General features: G+C 46.6%; 1 protein-coding gene across 1 annotated transcript in view; it reads right to left on the reverse strand.

The window, feature by feature from the left end:
• Nucleotides 1-24,222, reverse strand: part of LOC138516152 (bifunctional heparan sulfate N-deacetylase/N-sulfotransferase 3) — a 758,026-nt gene that overhangs the window by 267,816 nt on the left and 465,988 nt on the right. Inside the window, exon 6 of the mRNA XM_069631061.1 lies at nucleotides 6,418-6,546. Within this exon, the coding sequence (XP_069487162.1) occupies nucleotides 6,418-6,546 (129 nt within the window). The remainder of the gene's footprint in view (nucleotides 1-6,417; nucleotides 6,547-24,222) is intronic.

Genomic DNA, 24,222 nt, shown 5'->3' on the forward strand with positions numbered 1-24,222 from the left:
ACATAGATCAATGCCTAGTGAAATCCAATTTGCTTTGAAATCGTGTGGTTCACTTTGGTGCAACACATACATTGCAGCCACACTTAGCTTTAGTGCTAAAAGCTGAACATTGTCCTGCCTGACTTCGCCCCATAGAGCGATCTCAAAGAGGACACTGGGGTCACATCAGGGTCTACCTCATTATGCCATCCATTTTGGGGGCACGATAAGCAAAGTTTCATGGAGACCTTTACATCTAACTCTCGAGAACTTGTTTGGGGTATTCTGCTGCTTCTTTGTCATTCATCAATGGAAGGTGCCCGGTTCCCGCTATTGAAATGTCCCTGCCTCTCTCCTGCATTGATCACCAGCTGGGTACATGTATTTATTTGTGAACCTGATGTGGTCATATAATCTCAGGTAGTGGTTGTATGTCGAAATACACAAGGAACGAAACTTGGCTTACACAGCTGAGGGTTTCGGCCTCACAGGAAGTCACTCCTTTTGACTCTAGAAAATACCTCCCACAGTGGTGCCATGATCATGATCTCTAGGTTGGCTCTCAGTCTGCTTTAAGGGTGACAGGACCCCATGTTGGGGGCAGCTAACAAGTCCAAAAGCAGTTACAAGTCCTCTTTTTAAAAAAAAAAATGATTCATGTTATGTTCATCGTCATCCGTGCCGTACCCGAACAATACGCTGCCATTCCATGCTCCCCAAGTCTTAACCCATTACATAATCGGTCCATTCTGCCCTTTGATGGCTTTCCTTCAACGTGCAGACCTCTACGTGGGGCCCAAATTTCTAGAACATTCTTTTGAGATTATTAGGCAGTTGTCTTGTCATCATTGGTTCAGAATACTTCTCAAGAAATTTCGTTTATCTGATTCAGTTTCAGGTGTTGGCCTTTTCGCGATATCACTCACTCACTCACTCACTCACTCACTCACTCACTCACTCACTCACTCACTCACTCACTCACTCACTCACTCACTCACTCACTCACTCACTCTACTCCCGAATCCTGTTTATTCATCTACTATCATCATGATCAGAATGTACACATTGGTGCAATTTAATCCTAGTGCGTCTTTAGTAAAAGGAATTTGTAAGTACCTCAGAATAAATTCTGATGCCAAAGGATTTCCTAAGCTATGAATCGCATCTCACATGGGGGGTCCCCACTCATCGTCTTAGGTGAAAAGCGGCGGGAAGCTGATTTCCATGGTTACTGCGGCCCAGTCTGCAGCAGCTGAGGAGAGGCGCAGGCGTCCCTTCACTTTGCCTGTAGTCATCCTTTGCGTCTGTGACAGCGGATGGCATTGCAATCACTGCACCACCTGTTCTTTTCTTCCCTAACACCTTCAGTCGCCTCATCTCATCCATCTTTGAACGAAAGCAATTTAACGTGTAACCAAAGTCATTTGAGAACACTCTGCTAAACTGACCTGATGTTCAGTACTCTGTAATTTGATTGGACGCTCCGCCAACCCCTGCGCTATCGCACAATAATACAGCTCTAGGCAGTCGGGCTGATCAAGCAGCCATTTGGATGGAACCTTTCTTTGTGATTCCAATGAAACCTCCTCATGTACCAGCAAATGAGATGGATGAAGCCGCCCGCCAGCGCTGCAATAGCAGCACTGGATGCTGCAAGGCCTGGGACGTCAAGGAATGGGGGCAATCGTGATTCCAATTTAGAATGCTGATGTTCCAGAGGCCTCATTCCATTCTTGCTAAGCCTAGCAGGCTGTCTCCATAAGGCGCCTGAAAGATAACACAGGACTGGCACCTAAAATACACAGAAATCCTCCATAGGAACCGTTAGCTTCTGGTTTCTGCAAAATATGTTTCTGGGTCACACACGTCTGGAAAATATTGAGAATGTGCATAGTACACACACACGTGGGTACAAACACACACCCTAAATTGTCTTGTATTACTTAACTATTAAGTGCAATTATTATCCTGCTTAATAACTGACTTTTCATTTTCTTTGCAAAGAGGAAAGCTTGAATTGGCTTAGCTAGCTTTCAAGCTTGGGATCTGTTGGCTACACGGATTTCTGCAGTGGGAGGATAACCCCTTGGGCTATGCTACAATAGCCTTAAAACTTGAGGGGAGGGGTGCTTTACTGGCTTTTAAGGCCTGGAGACAAATTGCTGGGATTCCTAGCCACCTAATTTGTAACTCAGCACCTCCCAGGTGCTAGCACAACTTCAATGCTTTAGCACCCTAAAATGGGCTTGGGATGCTAAGAGTATCTGTTCATGAGGAAAGGGAAGCAAAAAACAAAGTTGCCCCTCCAATGAAACACGAGTAGGCGCTCATGAGCAAGTCCCTCCTCACTTTCCATGGCAGTGTCTGTGTGGAGGAAGACGCAGTGGCATGGTGGAGCCCAGGAGGCGTGGCAGGTAAGTTATGATGGGAGACAGGTTTGAGTGGGAAGTTGTTGGGTAGGGGAGAAGGTGGCTTGGCGGGCCAGGACTGCCGAGCCCAGCATGTGGAAGCCATGTGCAGCCACCGCAGAATGCAAGCCTTCATCAGTGCATTTAACCTGGCATTTTAGGGAGCTGATTGGCTGGGTCACCCCGTGCTGGGTGCTTTTCTCTGATATGAAGTTACTTCACTAGTCTATCCCTGCTGATTCTGAAACACACTGGCCCTCATTACGACCCTGGCGGAGATTGTGGTGCAATATGCACCATGGAGCACGGCGGAAAGCTGCCGATACCGCCATGGGGGTTGGCGGATTTACCGCCCCATTCCGACCTTGGTGGGGTGGTAAATCCCCATTCCCCATTTTACCCTTCCCCATTCCCAATTTTACCCCATAGGGTATAATGGGAGTGGGGAAGGCGTTAATTACGCCACCGTAAAATACGGTGGCATAATTAACAACAAGGTCCCGTAGCGCCCTGGATTTCTCCGCCCGGAAAAACCAGGCGGAAACCGCTCCATGGCGCTACGGGAACTCGTAGTAGGGCGGAAGGGTCTGCCGCGAATACCGCTGGCGTAAACCCACTCCGCCAGGGTCGTAATGAGGCCCACTGACACAGTAGCATGTGTACTGCCAAGTGGGCAGCTCTTGTGCCAACCCTCTAACCATTGACCGCATCCCGCATAGAAGCGTGGGCCCCTCTTTCTAAACAGGGCGTCTCAAACGTGCAAAAACTATGCAGTGCCTGGTGATGTTGCTGCCGCCTCTTATCGCATTCTGGCAGCTGCACCCCACTGGGGGCAAGTGTGGCACCCCAAGGCAGTGGGATGATTGAAAGCAATTCCTTTTGAACTCCAAACTCTCCCAAATATTGTGATGCCTTGGAACTCTACTGAAATGTTCATTGTTTTGAATACATCCATCAACCATAACACTTCCTGTCTCTTTGAGGGCCAGGATGTCCAGTGCCAAAGTGAAAAGAAAACACAAAGACTTACTTCATCTTCTTTGTGAGCTAAAAACACCTTCTCAAGCAAAATCTAGATGATGGAAACCAATAAGCGACCAGATACCCTTGGGTGAGGTGCGCTATATAAGAAAATAAACGAAACTAAACTAATATCAACATAGTCACACAGCAACTTTCCGCATGGACACAGCCTCACTGTTTTACCATCAAGAGCAATCTCTCCCACAGGGCTTGCATCACTAGGAGGTCTGGTTCCAGCTATTACTAGACGGCATAATTCAGCTCTTGAACCCCACTTTAGATTTCAGAACTGCCCCTTCTTTCGCACCTGGATGGCGGCAAAACCAAGCACTCAGGGTTCCCAGCCTCAACACTGGGCCCATGAAAGGGTTCCACCACGGTGCAGCCCGTCCTGTCCCAGACTCAGCCTGTATCATCCTAATTCTCCAGGGATTGCACTGCCTACTGCTCTTGCCTGTCCGAGGCCCAACTGACAATTCAAAGCCCACCAACATCAGGCTGGAAACCAAAACATGCAAGAGGGGAAAAAAGAGAACTCAGGCATTCGGCTGCTGCAATCCCGGAGTTAGGAACAACTTGATGACATCTGCTCTTCTAGGACACATTGTTACCAGGGCCGGCCCAATTTTCACTGCCCTGTGTGCCCCCCTCCTGTGTCCCCCCCACACCCTCCCCCGCGCACCCCTGGTCAACAGGGGGCGGGGCAGGGGGCCAGGATGCACATCAGCACCCTATTGTTATTATATGCACTTTGCCACTGCGGGCGCATTTAATAACAATGGGTCACCTGCCACACCTTCTGCCACTACGCTAGCTCGGGGGAGCCCTTGAAAGACTCCCCCGAGCTGGCTTGGTGGGGGCTAATGGCACCCTGGGGGGCGTGGAACCCCGGGAGGTCGCCCGGCTCGCCACCCTCTAAGGCCAGCTCTGATTGTTACTATGCTTAAAACGCCCTTAGTGGATTACTAGATACACCCACGTGACCAGAGCTGTTACATTGGCTGCAGCTTGACAGGAAGAGCAGTCACTGCACAACATTGCAAATGCCAAATGATGGGACGACACAATCTAAGTGCATTCTCCAAAGCTTTGAGCGTAGCAAAGAGGCGGCTTTCTCAAGATGTAAAGGTCACAATAATAAAAGGGGCGGGTTCCCAGAAGTGAGCTGGCTACCGTGGCCATGATAGCTCAGTTCCAGCTGTTCATGTCTTTAGGTGCCTGGGAACCCGCGTAGAGCTTGGCTGAAAGAAGCTAGCGCTTGCTGGCTGGCATTGTTGCAACCTGGAAGGTAATTTACTACCAACCTGTAACTGCATGTGCTGTGGGGAAAAAGCATTGAACTTCATACAGGATACTCCTGACCTTAAATTAGCAGAGATGTTAACACCTGGAGCACCCGCTGTTGGCACCGAGGCCGACGGCAGCATCACACTGCTGCTGGACAATATGTGGGCTTCGCTTTATAGACAGTAAATGCCAACTGGCAGGGTACTAACCATGTACCCTTTGACTTAGCTTTGTTATGTGATAAAGTGTGGAATTATGGAGATGAAAAGTGTAGAGAGCCTAATCTGAATGGATACATGGAATGATACGGTAGTGAGACGCGGGTCGTATAGCTCAGTGGCAAGGCGCACGACGCAGCGCAACACAGGTTTGAATCTTGAGTCCGCACTTGGAAACCTCTTCAGTATATATAAAAAACAATTATAATTATAATGGAGCAAGACTGCTAGGGCCATCACATTGATGAGATGACTGTTTCTACTGCCCCCGTTTTTCCTCTGCCTAAATTACTTTTGATATAGCCAGCACCTACCATTCTCTTCATTCTGCGATCATATTTTATAGTAAGTACTGGGAAGATTGGCTTTTGTTGGGTGGCGATGGCATGTGGTTGACATGGGAGGATAGCTCAGGGGCAAAGTGCTCTGAAGCAAGGCGACATGGGGCACCACAGGTTCGATCCCTGCGTCTGCGATTAGAACCCTCTGGGTACTAAGCGCGTTATAAATGACCTATCATATGACTTAACATTAAAATGCTTGTGATTTCATTTCTGAATGCTTTCTTTTTCATATTTTGCAATATAAATGAAATGCATTCTATAACAGGAATAAGAAGCAATAGGACGCCACCGCCCAACCAAGTACATCACACTTCCACCAGACTGGCGCAATGGGAAGCTCCTACCCACCTTCAGAAAGAGACATAAAACCATGCTTTCCTTAAATTATTCTAGTTCTTCAGTAGCCATCATTTTCCCTTGTAACATATATCTATATTCGGCTACAGTGCTACGATTATGGGTATTGGCACTACACAGAAGACATTAAATAAATAAACAAGTTGACAAAAAATAAAAAATGTATTTATTATTGCGATGTACATTCGAGTCATTTGAAGAACAATTCCAGTCATACATTTTTTGTGAGCCTTCTCAGAAGATGTCATTGCTACCTCCCATAGCCAATGCATGTCAACAGGCAATGGTGGATTCCAATCCGGCTAAGGGGTGTGGGCCTAAGAGGTTCGAGGGCATGCCAGATTGTAACTGGTCTAATGTTCCCGTTCTCGAGACAATGTTGGCCTCCAGGAACTGCCCGCGTGTGTAATTACTTCACATTGTTAAGTCGATCGCGTTGATAAACATGAATTGTGAGGGCAAACAGAACGACAACAACCCTTTCCAGGTATGTGACAGAATAAGAATTGTAGAGATACTTGTTGGTAGAATGGTACAGGTCTTCTTTTGCAAGCAGTGCTTGAACATGTCAAACATTGCAAATACACTTGCATTGAATTTGTTCAGACACTAATGCAATTGTGAATGGGCAAACAGTGTCTGCGCATGCGCAAATGTACCATTATACCGCCAACAAGCACATTGTGAACGGAAGGAAAATCTCACACATCTAAATAGCGTTTTTTAGTATTTTGCAGAAGGAAGAAACTGGCATTTCCTAACAAGTTCATTAACACTTCAAGAACAGAGTGATTTACTTACTGGATTCAGAATAAGTGTGAAGAAGAGTTCCCCTCCCTGGATGCTCTTGTCAAGTTCTTTTGGTCCACCGGGATACTCCTTGTAGAAAATTGTGTGCGTAAAAAGACCACAGGTTTGTCTTGGAAGAACCTGAAAGATAATTGCCTCATGAGAAACACAGCATTTGAAATGTACTGTATTGAAAAAGAAATGAATTAGGATTAATGATATCTTCGACCGTTGCTTGTATCAGCGCGTATTGCAAATATAATTCTCACATTTTATGGGATATTCAGTCAGAGAGAGGCAGTGGCTCATGTACACCTTTCCATCATTTGTGTGTAGTGGTGACCCTTGAGGGTGTGAAAAGTTGGGCCCTCGTTCTCATGCCCTTTTGAGAGAAATTCTTATTTTTACTGTGTGGCTGTGAAGATTGTCCCTTGAACCTGTTTCCCCACCATCCAGCCAGACAGCAGTACACATCTGCTATTACAGGTAGTAGGCAGGGGAGCCGACTTGTGAATTTCCCGGGGGGGCGCCCAAATACAGGAAGTGACATCACTGGCAGATATATGACCGCAAATTTGCATGTAGTCGCCAACTTGGTGCATCGGCATGCGGGGGGGCGGGTGTCGGCACGCGCAGCGCAGAACAGTTGAAACATTGGCTAGCATGCACTGCATATACTAAAGTCAAGAAAGAAGGAGATTTAAGCCTTCGAGTTGCATTCCAGTAAGACATCACTGCCCCTACTCCACCGCTCTATAATCGTCCAGCCACACAACTAGGATGGGAGTATGAAATGCTTGCTAAACAGAAGGTACAGCTGCAAGGTGGAGTACCACCACCACCACCAAAAAAAAGTTCCCAATTCAAGGGAAACGATAAGTAAAGACGTCTCCCGATTAAAAACTACCAAGCAAGACGTGTGTGGTGACATGGTTCAGTAAAACATCAACAATTCAAACTTACAATAGTGCTGCTGTAGATTGGCCAGCCGAAAGTGACATTTTCTCAGATGTTACCTCTGGGTAACCAGATGGAGTTAGGGATGTAGCTTAATCTTAAACCTTTCAGTGGACAGATCAGATGTGCTGCTGAAGTTTAATGCAATCCTGGCTGATGTATAATGCAATCCTGGCTGAAGTATAATGCAATCAAGTGTGCTTTCAACATTGTAGTTTACCGGAAATTCTGGTAAAGTAGTGTACAATGTTAAAAAGCAGTTACCCAGGCTCACCCTGCACGCAGGGGATGTTTGGGACTGATGGAAGCATTCGCGTCTAAATGTTGTAGCCATGGTGGTCTCCATGTTTTAAAAACTCCCACTTTCCGGGTTTTCAGCATTCATTTGAAACACCCCTTATTCAAAAAATGAAGGAGTCAGTAAAAAAGCCAATGCTGAAAAGCCTATTTCGCACAAGTAGTAAGACCCAGACCATGCCAATGTAGGATATTCCAGGATTACCTTCAGTCAAAATTCACCCACTGCAATGTTCCTAAATTCAGATTGCAGAGTTTTTCCGACTGAACCTCAATCAGCTCTTCCTGGCCATCAAATGGATAATGCACCACCTCCTCTGCCAGAAAAGTCTGCATTACCCAGTCATTAATGCCAGCATTTACTTCAGGGAAGTATTCATCAAAGCTGGACGTTAATGTTGCTAGGTGGCTTGCCCAGCTCCAACTGTTCTTTTGCAAAGGTCTAGCTTCCTCTTGAAGGCAAATACTTTTTTATTCATTCTTTCCTCTGTGTTCCCATGTCCACAGGAACGCCCCAAAGGTGGGATTGGGATTTCTGGGGTGGTGAGTTCTAGTGGTCTTAGTTTCCTTTATAAAATACACAAATCACATAGTATGTCAACCAGACAATGTATCATTGTGTACAGCTTAAAGGGGGGGGCACCTGACCCAAAGCAGCACACTAGGAGATGTATTTTGGAACAATCAACATTGTAAACACACCTCTAGTTTAGATTGTAAAGAGTGCTTGTGCTGCAATTACAAGCACCCAGTTAATAAAGTCCAGACTTAAAACACGTGATCAGCATTCAGTGAGTAAAATAACCTTGTAAAAATAAAATGCAGCTTTGCATAAATTACAGAAAATTTTGGGATTATCAGGCACTGGCAAGCGGGCTCTGCTGTTGCTGTGGGAGAAGTGAGACTTGCAATGGCGACAAATTTAAGGTTAATAGCTGCCGTTTATCACAAGATGGCAGGCCAGCATAGATCCTAACCACTGAATGCCCACTGAACAGCTATAAACCCTTCTATGTCAGCAAGAGGCTGATGTAGAGGAACCAGTGATAGAAAGCAATGAGGTAATTATACTGTACCATATCCCGTGGGAGGTGATGCCCCCCCAAGACTCAGTGAAGGCCCCTCGTGTCAAAAGGTTGAAAAGTTCTGCCGTCTCAATCCCCACAGTCCTAACTTCTCCCCCGGTTAGAGTGGAAGCAGTCTGCGGCACACAGCTTGTAATGCAAATCGCACATTTTAAGCATCAGGACAAAAAACAGAGAACTGAATACATTGCTGCGGTAAATGAGTTCTGACTGGCAACACTGGTAATACCGTATAGAGCCACATTATCGCACCGCCCAACTATGAGTTTGAGGGCAAAGGTGGAGGAAAATCCTCCAGCAAGAAGCTGGAGGTATTTCCTCCACCATACCGCCCAAAATAGAACAATTTGGGATATTACCACCAGCAAAATTACTACCAGCAGTAATACCGCTGAAATCCAGCATGGAGTCCTATGGACTCCAATTAATGGGGACTAACACTGCCTACCACCACTTGTAATCCGGCAGTAATACCGCCAGACCAAGTGGCAGTAATGGAAGTACAGTTTGGTGGCATCTCAGCAGATTTACAGGCCACACAGAGACATCACCTCTCTCCATGTTGTCTTTTATTTTAAAGTGGATTACCAGGTTTCAGACCTGTAAGATACCCCTGTCTCCTCAGGTGACTCAGACCCCCACCATTCCATCCTACATAAACTTGATGCCCCCAGGCTGTTCTTCTAGTCTACTTTTATTCTACCCATGTAGATCCAGGAACGTCATACTCCTGTTACTTTCATGGATTATTTTACTTCCTGTTCCTTAAAGCCAGGGGTCTTAAACATTTGGCTCTCCAGATGTTTTGGACTACGACTCCTATGATCCATCACCATTGACTATGCTGGCTGGGGCTGATGAGCATTGTAGTCCAACAGATCTGCAGAGCTAAAGGTTGCAGAACCCGGCGTCCAAGCAGAGGCCTGGAACTCCATACTGCCACAAGCACCTTATCATTTGATTCTGGCTCTGAAATAGAGACTTTATGCCGGCCCTTTACCCACAAACACTGGTTGTTAATATTATACCTTGGAGCTGCACGCGTTAATAGCACTAGTGCAAGAAACGTTCAGGACGAGCATTAAAAAGACTTCTGTGGGTTTTATGCGACCTATGAGTTCACAGGGTTTGGTTGACCAGGGAATAGCACACGAGGCATGGAGTTGGGACAGGATGGTAGGTTAGCTGCTGGCAACCTTTCAGGTGGCAACCGTAAACCCATGAAGAGGGAGCGGAGATGTGCAGTGCTTCTTTGCCCCCTGATTCTCTGATTTGTCAGAGCTACATTTTCAAAGCCTCTCTCTGAATGGAGCATGAGTGCATTCATCTCTCAGTTGACTCACACAGTTATTGTTCTGTCTGCGTCTTTCATTTGTTATAAAACAGCACCCAAGGTTGGTGGCTTTCAGGGGGAAGAGAGCCTGGGACGCTCCAAGGACAATGAACTGGCAGCCAGGGGGTTTTTAGCAATGCGCTACTTTTGTAAACAAAATGAACCCAAAAAAATCTTTTTTTTGTGACTGCACCAGTAAATCATCAAGAATCGATGACTGGGAGAGAGGCTGCAGGAGAGCGACTCCCCCTAATTTGTATGGTACAGTAGCACAGATAGGAGAAAGAGGTTGGTTGGCTCTCGACTTACATCTACCTGTTCAGTTGCACACCTGGGAGTGGGTAGTTGAACTGGCTTTGGGGTCCCCGTTTCGCTGTGATAGCATACTCTTGAGGGCATACTTTTTGAATGAACATTTAATTGCAACTGCATGTGTATACCAAGTGCTTAATTTGTAAAACAGTAGGTGCCTGCGCCCAAATATGTTCTAGCACTTCTGTGACACTTGGGCGTTCCACACCACTGCTGCCACCCAGGGTCGGACTGGGACAAGAAATAGGCCCGGTCACCCAAAAAAAGTGGCCCACCCCTCGCCTCAAAAAAGTGGCCCACCCCTCGCCTCACAACACTTGACCTCTGATGATATCACCGGAAGTGATGTAATTTGACCCCACACCAAAGTGACATCCTGGGAAGCGATGAAACACAACCTTTCACCCCTTGACAACATAGGAAGTGGCATCAAATAGCATTGTTCCTAAGTAAACTACACTACGAAAAATATGGTTATGATTTCACTAAGGTGATATACATTTCATACAAGAATGGATCACCATACGTATCATTAATATCTGTGTGTATAGATCCATATTGTCAAAATACTGTGACTCCAAGCAGACGTCCAAGGCCACATGATAATATGGTATTATATAGCACTTACCCGTAAGCTCTTATTTATAGAACAAATATGCATACAATATCACCCAACCTGTGTTGGTACTTATATCGACCCAAGAAGGATGAAAGGTTTTTGAAGAATAAAAAATAAAAAAATAAATTTGAAAAAAATGAATTTTTCCGAATTTCTTTTTTCAAACCGGCCTAAGCATGGCCTGAAACCGGCCCTTACACCCCAGGGATGATTTCGGCACAGCCAGGGGCCAATCCGACCCTGCTGCCACTACCCATAGTGGGACAGAGGCCGGGCCTTTGTGGGTCCTCAGGCCCCATTAGGAGCCTATTCATGAAGACAAAAAAAAGCACACACATTCTTTTGCCGCGATGACCATCATCAAGGCAAAAGAAGGTGTGAGCTTTTTCTTTCGTCTTCGTTAATAGGCTCCTAATGGAGCCTGAGATCTCACAAAGGCCCAGCCCCTGTCGCACTAAGCATGTGTGGCAGGGGCCGTGGATCGGGCTGCTGCTTGTTAATGAAGCAACAGCCCGATCCTTTGGTCATTTATCCTCTTTTTTTTTCTTTCTTTTCAAACTGTGGATGCGCGCCCCCCTGGGCATGAGGCTGCCGCCCACCAGAGGGGCGCGCCCCACAGTTTGAATACCGCTGCCCTAAGCCCTCCCCTCCAGGACCATACACCAATGAGTCCTAGAGTGGAGGGCTTAATCGCACATCCGGCCGGAGAGAAGTGATGCAGTATCGCTGGAAATGGCCATCGATGCTGCATCACTTCCCTCCGGCCGGGGGAGGGGGCTCAGCCCCGACTTGATTTTGCCGGGGGGGCTCGGGCCCCGGAGCCCCCCCATACTCGGTGCCCCTGGTAGTAGGCCGAACAGTGGGAGGGAATGGTTCACTTAGGCTGCAGAAAGAAAAAGGATAATAGGTGAGGAGTAAATCACAACAAAACACACTTATGAAGACACTGTGACGAATTGGATTCCGGGGTACCAGTGGTCCAGGGGTGAATATCGGTTTCTATACCATCAATCAGTCCCACACCTCTAATACACCAGAATGAATCTGAACATATTGGAATAAACAAGCATATAATTAAAATGATAAACCTCCCTGTCCAATTTTTGTAACGTGGGCGTAACAGCAGGCTTATCTCCTATAAAGGTTGTGGATCATTGGTTAGTTGCAGCACAGCCAAAATTATTACCCAATGATAAAAGAAGTGTCCAGTCAAGGTTGAGTAAAAATATCTACTTCATTATTATCACAAAAGACAGTCTAACAACAGTACGAAATGCAACCGACCATGTAAAGGAATGCAGAAGACAGACAGTTCCAAAAGAAGGAAATGGATGCCCTCTGGATTCTGACAGGAGGGTAGTTGGAATCGTTAATAACCACCACAGTTTTTTAAGGCTTCTTGGCATTAGCACAAAGGTGGAAAAGGGTCTTAAAATGTTTCTAGCTGCCTTCCAGGAAGGACCAAGGGGACAGAACCACAAAGTACCTTTTGCTGTTGGTGTTCTGGATGCTCGACAGGGCCGACTTGGCTTCAGGGTGCTTTGCAGGCTTCTCTGACAGAGTTTGAGTTGGGAGTCAGCTGCGGGTCTCAGGCTGTAAGATGGTTCATCGAGTGAAGCTAGACAAACGACTGCAGACTGGCCTACATGGTGGCTCATGGTCTGGAATCATCTCAGGGCTGATCAGCGGTTCTGAAGCACTGGTTGAGACATCTCGTATGTCTTTAAGTGACTGCGGCTTGACAACGGTCAGCGTTGCAGTTGGTTGTGGATCGAGGTACTCAACTGGCCCAGAAATATCCTTTAAGGCGGACAGCAGTAGATGTTCGTTGAGGCACTTCACCCAGCTACTTTAATGGGCTTGTGTCATCCTTCAAGGCTGATGGACCACAGCTGTGGAGTGTATTGCAGGCAGCTGCCTTGTCCTTTGTTGTAGGCTCATGGACCGTCTGACACTCCCTTTCCAGGAAGCTTGCTGCAGAGCATAGCAGGGCATGCTGTGTGTTGGCATCGGGTGAGGGTCCTCCATGTTCTCTTTCTCCTTCTGTTCCCTGGGAGATGTTTAGCGGAGGGATCTTGCTTCCCGCTTTGGATATCCTGGCCTTCCTTCACTGTCGGAAGATGTAAGGCAGACTGTACCTTCAGCCAGGGTCCAACATTGAGTTATTCTTTCTAATTTCTTGTGAAGTCGTCAGATGATCTGCCTAAAGAGGGACTTCAGCCCTCATTTAAAACCAAGCGGGCCACAGTGATTGGTGTAGGGTATGCCGACCTTAATGAACCAATCCTGGGGTCCCTACCAACAATCTTCTATGTCTGTGAGGACATAACCAGAGGGCTTTGCAACAGGAAAAGGTAAAATAGTGAAACAGAAAACAGGAGGTGTCCCAGAACCAAGATGGCAGAATCCTCCTCTAAACAGAAAGAGCTCTGGGCTCACTTCCTTGTGATACTAAGTCCCACACATCTGTCTATTTGCTGTGATCAAAGAGTCCCTCTCTTTAATGGATCTCCCAGGGTGGTCTCTGATTAAAGTGGCAGGTCTCCCTTGAAGATGCTGAGAGACCAGACACTGTGATTTCCACAAACCACATTCTGGTATCTTATGAATGGGGTCCCCCTAGTGGGAGTGGCCTACTGCAACAAAATACCCAAACATGTCAGTTCACTGTCATTGATACTGAGGGCAGGAGCTGGATTCAGGTTGACACAGTTACATATGAAAGTTTGTTGGGTTTTCTGTCTCCTTTGTTATCCTCTGCAGCCAGGCACCCTGGAGACCAGTCTGAGGTACCCTCTGTTGGTATGCTAATCACTGCCACCAGCTGCTGGGCTTCACAAAAGAGCAGGGCGGTTTCATGGAGCTGTTGTCAGTTAATCAGGCTGCGCATGGCAGGGCAATGTTTTGTTCTCCCTCTCCTTGAGATGACATCATGTCCTCCTCTGCTGTCACATTCCAACTAAATATTACAGGGCAGACTGTGCCTGTAGGCTGTGTCATTTCCATAGTATACGTGGCTATGCTTTTGTTGTGGTATGAGCATAGGAAAATGTGTGTGGATTTGCCCAACACATTTTCCTCAGGTGATCTACCATCATGCAATTTATTTATAAATGTCAACAAAAGCCCAGGAGAGTGCACACCCACCATGCGGATGGTTGATTTCTCAGGGATACCTTAGGGAACACTGACCTAGATGGGAAAACTCTGGAAACACAACCCCACCACTCATCTCCTGAGTCCATAGGCCAGTGTAGGCTGCATAAGGGTACAAGGTAAGAAAATAGTGTACGAGTGGACCTGACTGCTAGCATGCATATGAAGACTAAGTGGAGCAGCAGTCCAGATTACAGAAGGAGTAGGGAGAACAGGGACCGCCATGGATCAAATAAAGGAAGCCTGGTGTTCATAATAGGAGAGAGACATTCAGATCCCCAGAGGTTGCATACAATGATACTGGGAAAGAGGAAATAGTGGTTACTATGATACTGGAGGGCAAAAGCAAATCCAGATGGAAGGCAAGAGTGCCATACAGAGTTATCTATCAGGATCATACAGGAGACAATGAAAGCTCTTCTCTATGCTGGTCGAGCACACCCAACATCCAAATCACAATCAAAACAAAAAGCAACATAAGGACAAAAGCTGCCAGGGGTATGGTGCAGGGGTAATCAACACAACTCAAGCAGTAAACAAAGGCAGGCTAATGCAGACACCACACCGGCACACAGAAGAGCAATCAGATACAGGCAGAGGCACAGTGAGGAGAAGGGCAGACAATAGATCAGCAACCTGGAATCCAAAGAACAAAAGGCTCAGACAGGGACTCTCCCTGGATTTTATTGTAAAACAAGGTTCCTTTTTAAGTTTGTACTCTGAGCAATCTGGTCATCCAACAGTGCTTTTGTGTCATATGGAAGACTTGAAAGCACCACCAGGGGTGAACAGAAATGTAATTCTTTCATTGTTATAGTGATTTGCGACAAGTAAGAGCTGACCACGACACAGCTGACCTGAAGCCCATCAATGAAAATGAGCAACGAGTGCTGGAGCATTAATATTAGATGCAGGCTCCCAGGTTCTATCCGCCAATTGATATCTCTTCCAGTCCACTAAGCAGAAGAGTTGACAATGGCAGACAAATGATTCCGATGTATTTTATGCCTTGTACTCATATGACTTTGCTACTGAAGCAAGCGCAGGCTGATTATCTAATCACGTATTAGGAGCACAGGGTTTAAGGATAGAGAAATGTAAAACCAGGTGGATGTTCCATGATGTTGGTAGCATAAATTGCATGGCAACAGGGTGAATGATGTGAGCCATTGGGTAAGGACCTACATATTTCCCACTACACACTTAGGGACATTTGACTGCTTTCCCCCAGTGTGTTATTTGTATACACCTCATGCCAAACCAGATTGGTCGATCTGGAAGTGTCAGTCTTCTTCATTGGTACACTTGTGATTAATGGCAGCGATTCTGGCAACTGCCAAAAATGATATCTCTTGGTTGGAAGCATACAATGGTGACAATCATTGTTGTACGTAAATTTTGCTGTACTCAAAACCAACAGTAATTCTATTTGATTTTACAGGCAGAAGCAAGGGAGGTATTATTCAATTGTCTGATTAATTCTTTCCACCTGCCCATCTTTCTGTGGGTGGTAAGCAGACAAAGAAAGAGTGGAGATCTATGCCAAACATTGGGGCCAAGGACTTCAAAATCGAGAAGTCAATTGTGAACCATGGTCAGAAATTACAATTGTGGGTAGCCCATGCATCCTAAGTACATGATACAAGAACAAACACCCCAAAATGGTGCAAGTAGGTATACCCTGACATGCAAACAAATCAATTACCACCAAAATGGTGTTGTGCCCCTGAACTGTGGGTAACCCCACAATGAAATCTAAATATACAGTATGCCAAGGAATCTTGGGAACAGACATAATCCACAAGGGTCCCACAGTTCTACCTAGCAAACCTTTACACTATATATGCACAGGACACATAATCACGTACACTTGCATGTCTGACTGTAGGGATAGCCACCAGGCCAAGCAAATACCAATTCCATTCTCTTCTAACATCCTGTATGTCCTGCCAGTTTGGAATCCTGGGACCACGGTAACACATATTCCCTAGGTTTCTGAGTCAGAATACACATAACTAAGACATGGTACAGAAGTTCTTGTCCAGGTCCAGACTCTCTAGTACAGATGTATACTGTACCACCGAAATATGTAGCTCTGCCAATAAGGCATTAGTCATAGCATGTAGACAGTGCACATGACCCTTGGATTTGAGAGTATTAGAAGTACAATCCTGCAGTGGTTCTGCACCATACTTTCAAGACAGGGCACCCACCTTTCCATTTTTGCCTCATGGGCAACAGATACCCTCATGATTAGTACATCTTATGATTAGTATATATTTTATTTTTATGAGTAGCCCCATTTGTGTAAGGCATTGTGTCTGGCTAGCAATTCCTTATTGGTAATAGAATAATGATTTTCTGTTCATGACAGTTTCTGTGAAAAGGATTCCCTAGGTGTAAAAAAGGAATTTGGGACACTGTTCAGACAATCTGAGGCATCTGCCTCCACCAGAAAATGTCAATGCAGGATTGAGAGGCTGCAGCACTGCGGCCATAGTGAAGGCTTTTTTAAGCTCAGCAAATGCCTTTGTGCTCCAACTAAAGGAACACTACTTGCGGGTCAACTGAGTGCGAGCAACAGCTGTCATTGAAAAACCTTGAATAAATCTAAAAGGGAGAGAAAACTACAAAACATTGTACGGTATTCCTTTCAACAGGTATTAGCCATGACAGGATGGCCCACATCTTGGGCTTTGTTCATAGCAATTCCTTGTGGTGTTAGAATAAACCTGAAACATGTTTCCTTGTCAGAGTCAAAGAGGCAAATTAGCAGTGTTCCAGCAGATGTATCAGTACTTCATGTATGTGACATACATGCATGGGCATGAAAGGGTAGTAAAGAGGATATTGTTTAACCACATTACCACACTGATATTGAGAGTATCTTGGAATACTTCCCCAATACATGCTGAAAAGTGTCAAGCACATTGCAAAGATGCTACTGCATTATTCATACAGTCTTCCTTGAATACAATGGTGTTCATATCCGTATGATCTATTTTTTAGAGATGAAAAAGGCGGGACAGGCTCTGGGGGATTTGGAATGCTAGATGCAACTATTCATTAGAGAATCTGCTAAATAAGATTGCAGGCGTCTATCATTGGCTTGTCTGGTGTGTAGAGCTGCCTTTAAAGAAAAGGTCAGATGAACAATCATACTTCCAATGTGAGGGTAACATGTCCACTTCCATTTTTATCAAAAATATCAAGGCTATCATCGTAGTATTCACAAAGGTACTGAACATGAAGGGCACCAATATCATGAAAGGATCCAAGAAGGAATTTAGCAACACTCTCTTGTTTGTGACCACCCCACTCTGTTGGTTATCTGTTGGACCTGTTAATAGTTTAAAGTCACCTGCCATAGGAGGGAAAATATCTGATCTGAAGAGTGAAACCCTTCTTGTAACAGTCAGCGCCCTTATGTGCAGAGGCATTGCCACTGGCATTTGTTATTGCTCAGCAGACGCCAAGACAACATTGGGCAACTTAGACCCTTCACCAAGCCTTTATAGATTCAAAACCCCTTTTTGACCGAGTCATCGAGCCAGCTCTGGCACTTTGAAATCACTGATTGAGGTGAATCGAACCAGTGGCTTTGGAGATACTGCTGCTGTGATGGTCACCATTGAGCCACACCACCACCATTGAGACACAGGATCCGACCTGGCGCTTTATATGAGCCATCAATCAAGACATTGAGCCCCCCAACCCAATGACAACAGCATTGACTGAACAAAGTGTAGAAATCAAGCTGTATCCTCAGAAGACATATGTCAATGTGACCCATTACTGTAGAGCAACTCTAAACATCCAATCATTCCACAAACTGATACACAGTGCCTGGAGACCAGAGTTTGATGCTATTAATGAGGAGCTCTGACACAGGGTGACTTGTGCAAAACATCAGAGTGATCCAAGCTACACCTCACTGATGATGGCCAATACGACTGAAAGCAGTTTGGTCTGAACCTTCCCTTTTAGGGTAGAACCTCCCATTTTAAGGTAGCACCAAACCTGATATGCATATGATCTTTCCCTTGTCTGTAATAGAATGGCAGGCAAAAGGACAATGGTCTGGAAGGTTGCCAACAGCTATGCTAAATGATAAGATGAATTAAAAAACTGGGACGGGTATGTCCAGACATAGGTCCCGAGATTGCCATGCCCGAACTTCCAATTTACACCTCACTGGTGATGGCAAATGAGGCCAAACATGTCTGGGGTTGATTGTGGCCTCGTGCCCAAGGGATGAATTTGTATACTGGGATGACAATGTCAAACAGAAATGACTTACAGTAACAGATTAACAGATGGTGGAAGCATTTCCAGGAAGGGTGCCTGTACAGTAGCATTCTTTGATTGAAGATGAGAACACGTAGTGAGCCAGTTTATGAGGATGTTAACAAAATTGGGACATGTATCAGGGACAAAACAAAAATAACGGAAACAAAATGTATATAAGAAAATAGGTGACTTACAAAGGCACCATTAACCCAAGGGGGCAAGTGCTTCAAACTAAAGAGCAGCACTAATTAAATATACACAATTACATTATTAAGCCTCTCTGGAGGCAGTAGTGGGATCAGGTTAGTAGGAAGGGGAGAGGGCAGGGCGAGCTCCCTCTTTAGCAATTAAGTGAAGTTTAAGCTAAGCTTTGACAAGCTCGACAGTTGGCTGGTTTTGATTGTTATGGGTTCCAGTGGAGCCGGGTGAGTTGGGAGAAGGAGCAGAAGTGAGAGGAGGCACAGGGAGGGTATGGGATGGTGAGGTTGAATGTAGAGGAGGATTGGAGCGAACAACTTGGTGAGTATATTGAGATACAACCAGACAGGAACTGAGGAGCAAGAGCATTGATAGCTTTAAAGACCAGGAGAAGGAATTTGAAAAGAGAGAAAGTGACCAAACAGTTTGGGCAGGTCTGCCCCTTTTGGAGTGAGACACAGCCTGATTTTGTATATGTGCAGACCAAGGGCAGCTGCTGCCTTGGTATCAGCTAGTGAGAGCAAATCCTCCTTCTATATCCCACTCCTCCTATACCAACTTGTGAGTGTTTTAAGATCTTCACCCCTGATGGCTGGCCTTCTGGTGAATGTGGAGCAGTAGTGGGGCCATTTTCATGATGGACATTAAAAGAATAGTTTGAGTCCCTCAGCATCACATGCGTGAAACCTTATCACCAATCAGCACTACCCTAAGAGTACCCTGCTCGGTTTCCTTGTGCGCAAGGGCAATCAAGTGGCGAACTGCAGAAGGGAGTTGTCATCCCAGTTGTTGGCAAGCGGTAATGCACAAGATACGCCTCAAACTGAGTTTCCAGTGAAGTATTTGACTAGATTACAATAGCTCCCTTTACTGAAAAACACATTTCTGAATCATACGAACCCTCTAAAGGTTTGCAGATGGAAATAGAATTCTATGCGTGTGTATGCAATGAGTATTAACTATATTCTAAACGTGATTAATGAATGCAGATGGGACTTCAAAGGACAGTGGGTACACAATGGCTTATGTAAATGGAATGTTAAATTAAGTGCTGTAAAACATGAATGCATAAAACTCTCCTATAAGCAGTCTATAAATAAGGATGGGGTGGCTGCCACCAGGCTTTGCGAGCAATGTGACACCTTAATAGGTTTGTGCATTTTTATCTTGAGTGCATGACATTCTGACAAGAATTTCAAAAATAAAGGGCTCCTAATAATACAAGGAGAACTTAAACATACTCATGTGTTCAGAGTGATTAGCTCCAGCTGCAGGAAGTTTTGGGCCCGCATCTTCTTTAAGGAGCAGCCTTAACTCAATCAATAGATAGAAAGCGCCATCCCAGATTCAGAGGAAATAAAGAACCAAACGAAAAATAAACCAGATATGCCCGCTGCCCACATTACCCATCAGTCCCATGTACTAGAAGCTTTTCATGCCTTCTGTTATATTACTAGATCTGGTTTGAGACAGAGAGATATTGCTTTCTTCCAGAGATATTGTAGGCCTATTTCAGAGAGACTTTGTTGTCCATCACCAGATCAATAAAGCATACATCAGTTTTGATCAGTTCATTATATCTTGGCTCCGCCTCCTTTCATACACAGCTTCTTCTACCAGTCCCTCTCTTCCTCCTGTCACTCCCATATTGCCCCCACCCTACTGCACCTAAACCCCCTGGATCTGTAGTGCTGTATGGTCGGAAGAGGAGGGGCACACTCTTGCACGCAGCAGGTTGGAGTAGTTGAAGATGAGGCGGCCACCATAGTGGTGCATTCAGAGCCTCTCTCCCCACATGTGATACCAGTGCCACACTGGATTCTGTCTCGTCCATGGGTGGCTCCTCCGTAGCCTCCTGAGACAGAACCCATTTTCCTGCCCTAAGTTCATCATCTAGCCCACAGGCATGTCTTTGTTTTAGCTGTAAGAGGTCCACGTCTGGTCCGTGCTGTGGTGGTGTGTGGTGCACCAGCTGCACGTCAGTGATCTGCTATGGGGAATCTCGGGGAGTGGTTCGCATTGGAAGCTCTGGGTGCCCTGGAGGTGGAACGCATAGTGGACATAAGGCTTTGTCCAGTTACATTACAGCATTGGGATGCACCAGGAATTTGGTGAAGATTGTCTTATGTAAATTGGGATCATTTCTGCTTCTGGAATTGTTGGCTGCACCTGGTCTACAGAAACTGCTCATGAGTGGTGCCGAATATTTCCTTATGCTATTCCCACCTTGCACTGCTATCACCATTGACACCTGCTCCAGCCCGATTATATTTCTGCAGGTGTCTCCTCAATCAGCTGTTGGCTGCAGACCCCCTGGCCAGTCCTTCTGTTAGAAGGGCCTCTTCCTACCAATGGGGATGGACTTTAATGGGAGGCTTTCCACAATCTCGGTTTTTACCAGTAAGACATTCGGTTCTAGAACCTACAAAACAGAGTCACATCAAGCTCTGAAGTCGAGGGTCGGCAGCTTAGTGTTGGCTGGTGTGGACAAGTTACAGGGGGTAATTCATAGAATTCGGTGCACAAGTGGCGCACACGGCTGGCGCACAGAGTGCGCGTGTGGCAGTCTGCGCCAGCCGCGTGCGCCAAAACCCATTTCAGCGCACAGCGTATTCATGGATTTCAACATCCATAACCAGCCGTGGTGCAGAGTGGCGCAGCGACCCTGCAGCAATGCCAGTAACACCCCTAACCCCGCCCCGTGCGCCAAAAACATCCCACAAATCCCTTACATGGTGCAAAGGTCAGTGGACCAGCATACAGCCCCCCAACTACGAAAACACGTGGAAAACTCCCTGCGCACCCCTCGGAATACACGTACCCGCCCACGCTAGTGAAAACGCGTGTAAAAGTGCATGCGCACCCCCGGAATATGCGCAGGCAGCCCATCCACCCTCCCCATGCCCCACAGGCAGCTCATACACGTACCCCGCCCGCACTAGCGAAAACGCATGTAAAAGTCCACTCGCACCCCCGGAATACATGTACCCCGCTCGCATTAGGTAAAATGTGTGGAAAAAGTCCCCCCTGTGGGGTGGGCTGCCTGTGGGGCATAGGGTGCGCGTGGACTTTTACATGCATTTTCGCTAGCGCGGGCGGGGTACATGTGTTCCGGGGGTGCGCGTGGACTTTTACACGTGAGCTGGCAGTGTGGGCCCTCCCGGGTGTGCCCTTTCCCCTCCCATGGGCAGGGCCTGTGCCTGTGGTTGAGGATGTGGGGGCACCACCATGTCCACCGGTATGCCTCGCCGTGTTGCAACATTGTGCAGGACACATGCTGCCACAATGATCCTGCACACTACTGGGGTTGCATATACTAGCTGGCCGCCAGAGCGGTAAAGGGAGCGGAAGCGTGACTTGAGCACTCCGAATGTACGCTCCACTATGCCCCTGGTTGCAATATGGGCAGAGTTGTATCTTACCTGTGGTGGTGTGGTGGGGTTCCGTATTGGCATCATCATGTGGTTGATCAGAGGGTAGGCACTGTCCCCTGGGGAGGTTAGGATGGTTGTCATCAGTTGGGTTTGTGTATTTGTCTGTGTGTGACATGCGTGCATGTGCACAGACATTTGTACTCACCAATGAGCCATGTGTCGCCACGCTTCCCAGCTTCCAGGTCCCGGCTCTGGACAGAAAGTCTGTAAATGAAACTATCATGAGTAGACCCAGGATAGTTTGCATAGACAGAGGTGATGATTCCATGGGCATCGCATACAACCTGTACGTTAATGGAATGCCAGTGCTTGCGGTTTCGATGGATGTGCTCAGGGGCCCTAGGTGGACGTAGGGCCACATGGGTGCAATCTATGGCACCGAGCACTTTGGGGAAGTGTGCCATCCTGTAAAAGTCCTGGACCACGGCCTGCCTTTCTGCGGGTGTTCTGGGCATGTTTATGTGCCTGCAGACTGAGGGGCGCGCAGTCATGATTGCCAACACCTGGTGTAGGCAGCGTGACTGCGCGGCCTGTGAGACACACCCGACTATGGCAGTTGTCCGCTGAAATGACCCAGTGGACAAAAAATGCAGGACATTGAGCACCTTCTCCAAGGGGCTCAATGCTTGGGAGCACAGGGTGGGTGATGTAAGGTCATCTTCCCACTCCCTGACCAGGTCGAGGATGATACAAGGTGGAAACCTATACCTGTCATAGACCTGGTCATCAGGCATCCCAAAAAGGCTGGTCCGGGGCAAAATAAGGCCTGGCTATTCTCCTCTTCCTGCGGTGTCCCACGATCAGTGCTGCAACAAATGGGGCATTCATAGTAGCTGTATATAAGTGTTTGTTATTTGCGCGCACTTTTATTCTGCGCGCGGGGGCGCTTCCGCCTTCCATCGTGTGGCGGACGTGTTGATGCCTGTGCGCGTCTTTTGGCATGCATGGGTGTCCTGTATTCGATTCCATGAATATGTGTTGTCCGCTTGCGTGCGGGCGTTCTGTGTCTTTCTCTGCAGTACTTCCCCAGTTACGCCTTCTTTTTCACATGTTGTTCCCCATTCCGCGTGTTCCTCCCCGTGTTCCGCCCCCTTTTTGATGTGTGCGCTGACGTTGTGCGCTTTTGCTGTGCGCGTCGTGCACGGCATTCTGGATGTTGCAATGACGTGTGCACCGTGTACGCCACGCACGGATTTGGCGCACATCCCGGGGAAAACATGTACAGGGCCTCCCATGAATCGTATGCGTGCGCTTGCTTTTTCACGCTTGCTCCAGCTTGCTCCACGAGTTTCGGCACACATTTGTTCCATGAATCGGCCCCACAATGTCTCCAGACAACCGAGAGACGGCAGCACCTCCCCTACTGTACTATTGCTGTAATACATTGAGTTGTCATCATAACATTTGCCAGTTCCACTCATTGGCGCCCTTGGCTCACACATGGCAACATGAGCCCTGGGCACATCCTCACAGGAAAGTGAAATTAATTATATAATATGGCAAATGTCATGCTAAAAACACACACATTGACTAAGTAATTAGTGCACACAACACATTGCGTTTTCCCCTCATGCATGAATAAAATCCTGCAACCCAGATCAACATGCTAGTATAAATGACATTGGCAGAATATGCATGGGTAATATATGTGTACTCGAATGTTAAACTTAATCAGAGGTATAGGCAGGGGTGAACCCCATGCATGATATAATATAATAGGTTATTTATAACGTTCTTAAGACCCAGAGGTTTCTAAGCGCGGACCCGGGATCAAACCTGTGTTGCTCCATGTCATTTTGGTTCCAAGGCGAGCACGCTGCCACTGAGCTATCCTCCCAAGACCTAAATTGACATCATTCTGAAACTGGCCCTTGCTCACGTTCAGGCGACCCAGCTTGTATGGCATGTAAAAAACTTCTTTGTTCTGTTGAACTGTAAATGTAGTCTCCCTCTGCATAACAACACGCTGTATGCTTGTTTCAAACAATGACTAAAAGCAGGTGACTTTTGTGAGGGGTAAACTGCGACCTTAATGTAATATGGCCGTTAACAGAGATTGCAAGTTGCCAGCTGTAAATTGGTTAGCCAGTGGTGGTTTTTAAATTCATATCACTTTGCATCCTGGTACTTTTAGTC

The sequence above is a fragment of the Ambystoma mexicanum genome, chromosome 6q (genome assembly GCF_040938575.1).
Source record: "Ambystoma mexicanum isolate Mex_15411 chromosome 6q, UKY_AmexF1_1, whole genome shotgun sequence".
Taxonomy (NCBI): domain Eukaryota; kingdom Metazoa; phylum Chordata; class Amphibia; order Caudata; family Ambystomatidae; genus Ambystoma; species Ambystoma mexicanum.